Source organism: Talpa europaea (genome assembly GCF_964194135.1).
Source record: "Talpa europaea genome assembly, chromosome: 3".
In the NCBI taxonomy this organism is placed as follows: domain Eukaryota; kingdom Metazoa; phylum Chordata; class Mammalia; order Eulipotyphla; family Talpidae; genus Talpa; species Talpa europaea.
The window spans coordinates 31,393-39,287 of record NC_140069.1 but is presented as its reverse complement, the minus strand read 5'-3'; the positions used below and the strand labels follow the sequence as shown (position 1 = coordinate 39,287).

Sequence of the window (7,895 nt, the reverse complement as noted above, 5' to 3'; positions counted from 1 at the left end):
TGTTTTATTTATTTGTTTTTTTTTTTTTGTTTATACATGCACTGGGTACAGTCAGAAGTGTGGGAGGGTGAGAGAATTCACCAGAGCCAGGGCGGGGAGCAGAGCAGGCAGAAAGACCAGACCGAAGTACACTGCTGAGGGGAGCAGCGGGCGGCAGGAGAGGTCTGCGCGCCATGTGGGACCCTCCTCCGGTGGGACCCTCCTCCGGTGGCCAGGGAGCAGCCGGGGATCGAACCGGCGCCGCAGAGGCTGTGGGCAGCTTCGCAACCCAGCGCTCAACCGCTGCGCCACCGGGGAGGCCCTGTTATGATATCTTATGAACAGTCTAACTTCCTTCACAACTTCAGTGCCTTTTATTTCTTATTCTTGCCTGCTTGCTCTGATTAGAATTTTTAGTGCAATTTAGAACAATGGTGAAAACAGGAATATTTTCCTAATCTCAGGGGAAACTATTAACCTTTCAGTACTGTGTATGTTAGCTGTGGGTTTTTCATTAACATCCTTCCGAATGTTGAACAGGTTCCCTTGTTTCATGAATTGAGTGACTTTTCTTTTATTATCATGAAGTTGCTTTACTTTGTCAGATACATTTTCTGTATCAACTGAAATGATTATGAATTTTTCTCCTTCATTCTGTTAATGTGGCAAATAGCATTGGTTTTCTTATACTGGGACTATTCTTGTGTTCCTGGGTTAAATCCCACTTCGTCATGCAGTACACTACTTTTAATATGCTGTCAGATTGCTTTTTATTTTTTTAAAGATTTATTTATTTATACAAGCACCGGGTACAGTCAGGAGCACAGGAGGGCGAGAGAATTCACCAGAGCCAGAGCAGGGAGCAGAGCAGGCAGAAGAAGCAGGGGATCAAACCGGTGCTACAGAGGCTGCGGGCAGCCTCACAACCCAGCGCTCAACTGCTGTGCCACCGGGGAGGCCCCAGATTTAGTTTTGCTACTACTTGTTGAAGGTGTTGCATATATAAATGTAAAAGGTCTTGACATATAATTTTGTTCTCGAGCTAGCTCTTCTTTTTTTTGTGACAGTATGAGAAAAATAGGTATTAATTCTTCTTTACCTGTTTGGTAGAATTTACCAGTGAATTACCAGTAATTTGATCCAGGACTGTTTTTCTTTTTGGTTAGACAATTTATTACAGATTCAATTTAATTGCTATATATGTGTTCAGGTTTTCTGACTATCCTCAAGTCCTTTTGGTAATTTGTATTATTTATTTATTTATTTTTAGCACATTTATTTTTTTTAAAGTTTTATTTATTTATGCATACAGGAACTGGGGTGCAGGCCAGAGATGCGGGGGTGAGAGGATTCACCAGAGACAGAGTGGGGAGCACAACAGGTGGATCCACTGAAATCCACTGCTGAGGGGAGCAGCAGGGAAACAGGAGAGGTCTGCTGTGCATGTGGGTCAGCTCCCTGGCCTGGGATCGAACTTGTGCTGCAGATGCTGCGGACAGATTCATTGTGCTGTGCTTAACCCCCTTGTGCCACTAGGGAGGCCCCCAATCTGTATTTTTTTTTTTAAGATTTATTTATTTATGCATACAAGAACTGGGGTACAGTTCTTGTGGGAGGTGAGAGGACTCACCAGAGACAGGGTGGGGAACAGAACAGGCAGACTGACTGAAATACACTGCTGAGGGAAGCAGCGGGCTAGTCAGGTCTGCTGCGCCATGTGGGTATCTCCCTGGCTGGGAATCTAACTTGTGCTGCAGAGGCTGCGAACGGCTCCATAGGTTGCATCTTAACCCCTTGTGCCACCAGGGAGGCCCCCAATTTGTGTTTTTTATTTATTTAAGATTTATTTATTTATGCATACAAGAGCTGGGGTACAGGCCAGAGGTGCAGGGTGGTGGTGAGAGGATTCACCAGAGATAGAGTGGGGAACAGAACAGGCAGATTGAGCAGTGGGCGAGTCAGGAGAGGTCTGCTGTGCCATGTGCGTTGCTCTCTAGCTGGCTGGGGATAGAACTCGTGCTGCAGAGGCTGCATATTGCTTCACAGTGCTGTGTTTAACCCTTTGCGCCTCCAGGGAGTCCCAATTTGTTTTTTTTTTTTTTTTTTTAAGATTCTATTTATTTAATTATACAAGAACCGGGGTACAGGCCAGATGTGCAGGAGGGTGAGAGGATTCACCAGAGACAGAGCGGGGAACAGGAAGGCTAATGAAATACACTGCGGAGGGGAGTAGTGGGCAAGACAGGAGAGGTCTGCCGCACCATGTGGGACCCTCGCCAGCCAGCCGGGATCGAACTGGAGCTGCAGAGGCTGCGGACAGCTTCACAGTGCTGTGCTCAACTGTCTGCGCCACCAGGGGAGGCCCCCAATTTGTTTTTTTTTTTTTTTTATAGAGGCATGTTTTTATTTGTTTGTTTGTTTGTTTGTTTTTGTTTATACATGCACTGGGTACAGTCAGAAGCGCGGGAGGGTGAGAGAATTCACCAGAGCCAGAGCGGGGAGCAGAGCAGGCAGAAGGACCGAAGTACACTGCTGAGGGGAGCAGCGGGCAGCAGGAGAGGTCTGCGTGCCATGTGGGACCCTCCTCTGGTGGCTGGGGAGCAGCTGGGGATCGAACTGGCGCCGCAGATGCCGCGGGCAGCTTCGCAACCCAGCGCTCAACCGCTGAGCCACCGGGGAGGCCCCCAATTTGTATTTTTTAAAGGACATTTTTTTCACCTAGGTTAACTAATTTTACGGTGCATAACTTAAAATATTCTTTTATAGTCCTTTTTACTTCTGTAAAGCTTTCAGCAATGTCCCCATTTTCATTTCTGATTTTTGCTTTTTGTTTCTTACCTATTTTGTCAGTTTAAAGATTTGTCAACTTTATTGATCTTTTTAAAGAATCACATTTTTATTTCATTATTTTCTACTCTGTTGTATTTACATTTATTAGTTTTTTTGTTTACACTCAGGTAGGGCTCTGAAAGGGCTGGGAGTAACCGGACAGCAAGGCCAAGCCCTGCCAGGGCAGAACCTGGCCACAGAGTCACACTGCCCTGTGACGGGCGAGAACACCAGGGCAGCCAGGGGCCAGGCAGCCTCTGGGACCTCCGCTTTGGACCTGACAATGGCACAGACGCCTCCTAGGGTGCGTGTGGCAGCTGCACGGACCCCGTGCCCCACAGCCAGTGCATCAGAGGTGCCTGCTCCTATTACCTGGCTGTTGATGGTGAGGGGGGCTGTTTCCTCGCTTGGCATCATCATGGCAGACAGGTCCACAGAATGCAGATCCAGGGCGGGTCACACAGACATAGGCCGTGGGTGTCCAAGGGGATGGTCCAGACACTGAGAGCTCCATCTCTACTTCCTCGGGGCGAGCCCTGAGGCTGGGCATGGCCGGGCCTGGAGATCAGCAAGGAAATGGGTGAGCGTGCAGAGAGGCTAGCTCTGGGGATCTGTTCCCACAAGGTCTGGTGCTGGGTGTCAGCGGCTGACGCCATGTTTCCTGACCCTGGACCCAAAAGGAGGGTTAACTGGCCGTGGGTACAGACTCCCGAGCCAAGGCCACGGGCAGGAGGGGTTGTGTACACAGCACCCACCATTCCCCGAAACCTCTGAACAGGCCCAATCTGCCAAGACAGGGGAGCAGCTAATGGAGCCTGTGCCCGCTGTCTCCTCCCGACACAATACCCTCAAGGCGGACCACCAGACCCACTGAGAAGCTTGGACAGCCTGCGCTGCCCACATACACATGACCACAGCCCAACGATCAGTTCCAAGTTGTGGCCTCCTGGCAGCAGCTGGTAGGTGTCCCCATGCCCACACTCTTGGGCTGTCCCCCGTGTACAATCAGCCCCCCGCCCGTGTACAATCAGCCACGGTCCATGTTGGTTCCCAGGCTTCATGTCTGTAACTGCACCATATACCCTCTGCTTAATGTGTCCAGTCCTGAAGCGTCAACACCCCTGGGCCTGTGAAAACTCCCAAACTTGGGCCTATCTCTAGCCTTAACTACTCCCTCTGAACAGGAAACAAGACACTATTCCCTGGACCCTGCCCCTCCCCATCTGCAAATGCACCATTCCCTGCCCGATGCCCACCAGGAGCAAGGCTTGATCTCCTGCCCCCTCACTCACATTGCACAACCGACAGCCACCTGGCCCCTCTGCCAGTTAGGAGGCAGAAAAGATGATGCAGTAAATGTTGGCAGAGTGCTTTATGGACACTACCTGCCAGCCCGTATCCTGGATTCTCCTCTTGCATGCATATTTTCATTGTTTGGTTGTGTCAAGGTCTGTTATGGGGGCAGTGTGGCCATTATTATTATATTTCCTTTGAGGAGTCAAAGGAAATGCACCACTGAGGTGGACAAATACTCTAGGCAGAGGCAGCAGGAAAGGGGCAGAGACCAGGGGCACTGAAACCAGGCTCAGTTAGAGGGCCTTGGGAAGATGAAAAAGGGTAGGGGCAGGATAGGGAGGATGCCTGGACAGAGCTCAGAGGCAGTGTCGCTAGGGAGCAGGCTATGAGAGGCCTTGGCTGCTGGATGAAGATGAGGCACTGACCACTTTCCCCCCAGGACAAACTAATGAAGCATTTCAAGGCTGTCCTGGCGTGGGCGCTCAGGGGGTGGCCGGGTATGAGCTGAAGCAGGGAAGCCCTGAAGAAAGCATCACTCCGTGGGGTAACTTACGGGGAAACAAGCTTCACTCCCTCTCCCAAGGGGAGACTCAATCATTTACATATCTATTCATTTCCCTTTAGTGAAAAATTCTTGAAACTATTGTCGCTGAGTAGGGGCAGCCACAAGGCTCCATATGCAAACGGCAAAGGCCCCAGTGACCACCTCCCGGCCAGTACACTCTCCTGTCCAGATTATTCTAGGCTTAGGCAAGCAAATGTGTGCATTTTTTTCCTTTTTATGATAAATTGTACCAAAACATGCTCACTTAACTCCTTGTTTTTATCTCCATGCGTGTGGGATCTAGCCGAGCAGCCAGACTGTGGTCGGCAGCCGCCCCTCCCCTGGGTCCCGGCGGGCGCCTCCAGGTGGGGGCGCGCTCCACCCCAGCAAGGAGACGGTGGCGGGATCAGGGTCAAGGCCCCGGCTACCCTGGTGGAGCCGATGGAACCGCACGAAAGTTCCACGCCTGGGCCGATTTGGACGGGCGCCGACTGAGGCGTGCGCAGCGGGTGCCACGCCGGCCCCGGGTCAAGGAACAGGCGCCCCAAGGCGTCGGGCTGTCAGCCACCCCCACGCGCTCGGGTCAGCGCTGAGCAGACACCCCAGGGCTCGGCGGCAGCGCCCCAAAGGGCCGAGCCCCTCGCCGGGGCCGCTTCCCCCGGCGGAGAACCCGCCCTGACAAAGCCTCTCGGCCGGCCCCCGCCGTCGCCCAGCTGTGACGCCCGCCCTTGCTGCTGCGCCCCGAAGCGCCGCGCCCCGCGCTCTCCGCCGGTCGGGACGCGCCCCCCCGCGCCGGCCCCGCCCCCGCCCCCAGGCGTCCAGGCCGCGGCGGCCGGGCCCGGCACCCACCGCGGGGCTAGCGGGACGCGCGCCGGCTCCGGGCGGCACTCGGGAGGGCGCCCCAGCCCGCGGCTCGGCCTGCAGCCCCGGAAGTCCCGCCCGACTTCCGGCCTGTGCCCCCCCCCCCGTTCGGGCCGGGGCGCCGCGCTAGGCGGCTGGAGGCCGCCGACTCGGTGGTCGGAGTCGGGCGGGGCCTCGGCCAGGACAGGGGCCGCGGGCGCACTCGGGGAGCTGGGCCCTTCCGTCCGGAATGGAGACGGGACACTGGGCTCCGAGCGCTCGCGCTTCCCAGAGGCGTACACGCCGCCTCCGCCGCCACATTTCCCCGTTAGGAGACAAAGTCCACGGCGCCTTCCGGGTCCTGGCGCGGCGTGCACCCTCCCCACCCCCCGCCCCGCCCCGCCCCGCCCCGCCCAGCAGGACCGGCCGCGCGCACCGGGCCCCGCCTCGCAGATCGCCCCGCCCACCCCGCCCCCGCAGGCCGCCCCGCCCACCCCGCCCCGCCCCTGGCCGCGCCCCCGCGCCTGCGGAACGCTGTGCCCAGCCGCGTTTCCGGAGGGACGTGTTTCGCGCTGGGCCCGCGGCCCTACGTAGCATCCGGCGGCGGCCGCGCGCATGGCGGTGAGCGGTGCGGGGAAGACGCGGGGTGGCGGGGCTGGGCGCGGTGGGCGGACCCCCGCGACTCACGTGCTGCTCCCCCTTCCACCAGGCCCTGGGACCTCCGGCCCGGGAGACACCGGCGGCCCCAGGCGCCGCGCGCGCCCCGCCCCCGGCGGCCCCTGAGCGGCCCCGTCCGGCGCGTCCCTGCCCCGCCGGCCCCCGGGCGCTCTGCGCGGGCGGCGCGGGGGACGCGTCCTCCAAGAAGCGAGAGAAGAAGGGATCCCGGCGTGGGGCTCCGGTGCCGGCTGGAGGCGGGAAGGCCCCGGAAAAGCCGGTCCCAGAGGAAGCCCCCCCGAGCGCGGAGGCCCAGGCAAGGAGCGGTCGCCGCCGGAGGGCGGGGTCCCGGGTGCAGTCTGGGCGAGGTGCGGTCTAGGATTTGCGTTTAAGGCGGCGGCGGCACGGGATGTGGGGGGCTGGGGGGCCCTGCGGGGTGGTCGCGCACGGGGCCGGGTTCCCTCTCACAACTTACCCTGCGCGCCCCAATCCATCGCAGGCGGAGCAGCTGGCCCGGGAACTGACCTGGTGCGTGGAGCAGCTGGAGCTGGGCCTCAAGATGCAGAGACCCAGCCCGAAACAGAGTGAGTGGCTCTGGGTAGGGTTGGTGGGAGGGGAGTGGTGGCCGTGTTCGCCTGCATGTGCCGCCAGGGGATGGGTTGCCTCCTCCGTGGAAGCCACGGTAGGAGGTGAGGGTGGAGGTGGCGACTAGTTATCTGTTTTCATCTGCAGAAGAGCAAGCTCTTGGGGCCATCCGAACCCTGTGCAGCGGAAAAACACCCCTTCCCCGGAAGAGGCAGCTGATGCGCTCCTGGTTTGGGGATTACAGGGCTCGTATGGAGGCCGAGCGGCAGGAGGCCCTACGGGCTCTCAGGGCTGGTGAGGAGCTGGCCCAAGGGGCAGGGAGGAGGCCTTGGCAGTAAATGAAGCCGCTCAGAGCAGTGGAGCTGGCAGCGCAGAAGGGCTCAGTGAAGTCTAGGCCTTGGAGGCCGGGGTGGCCAACTGGTGTCCTTTTCTGTCACCTTAAATAGAGGGCAGTGGTCATTCCTACCTTAGAATTTTCATTGAATGCCAAGTTGTTGCAGCTGCATGGGCACAGTTAAGCTCATCCCTGACTGTGACTTACCTCCCTACAGCAGCCCACTGTGCCCGGGTGGGGCCTGTAGATGAGGCCACCAGAAGGAAGAACAGAAGGGTCTGCAGGCTCCGCTTGGCAGGGGGAGCCAGGGCCACCCAGGATACTCCTGATGAAGAGTTTAGGTTCAACTTCTTCTGACCTCTTCCAGTCCTGGAACAGCCTGGTCTCTGGATGCAGTGGGGCTTGTCCTGGGTGTAGGCCTTTCTGGGAATGCTGTGTCTGGCACATGTGGGGTTGGTCTTTCTCTGATTAGTGTGTAACTAATGAGGGCAAATTACGTGATCAGATGATTTATCCATGTGGAGTGAGAGCACAATTACTTTTATGTCAGCTTTTTTGAGGCCTACGTAAAAATGCTTTCAACATTCAGTTGCTTATATTCTCAATGAACCCAATGGACCAATCTCTCTTCCTCTTGGATGGCAGATTCTTGGCCCCATGGAAGCTATTGGACAAACTCCCTTTTCCACCTGAAATTCTAGTCCTTGTTCCCCTAGAGGATTCCCCTAGTTTAGAATACAACACTGTGTATTAGATATTATTCTTCTTTGTTCATGAAATTACAGCACTGTTGTTAAACTAGATATTCCCAGGTGGAGATATTTTACAGTAATT

At 56.5% G+C, this 7,895-nt stretch overlaps 1 protein-coding gene across 1 annotated transcript; it reads left to right on the top strand.

Moving 5' to 3' along the window:
- Positions 1–6,103: 6,103 nt before the first annotated feature.
- Positions 6,104–7,418, top strand: LOC311168249 (UPF0488 protein C8orf33 homolog; the record flags this gene model as incomplete). Its single annotated transcript, XM_084229616.1, has 5 exons — positions 6,104–6,109; positions 6,198–6,458; positions 6,642–6,726; positions 6,875–7,021; positions 7,279–7,418. The coding sequence occupies 5 exons, from the start codon at positions 6,104–6,106 to the stop codon at positions 7,416–7,418; spliced, it is 639 nt and encodes a 212-aa protein (XP_084085742.1).
- Positions 7,419–7,895: the final 477 nt, after the last annotated feature.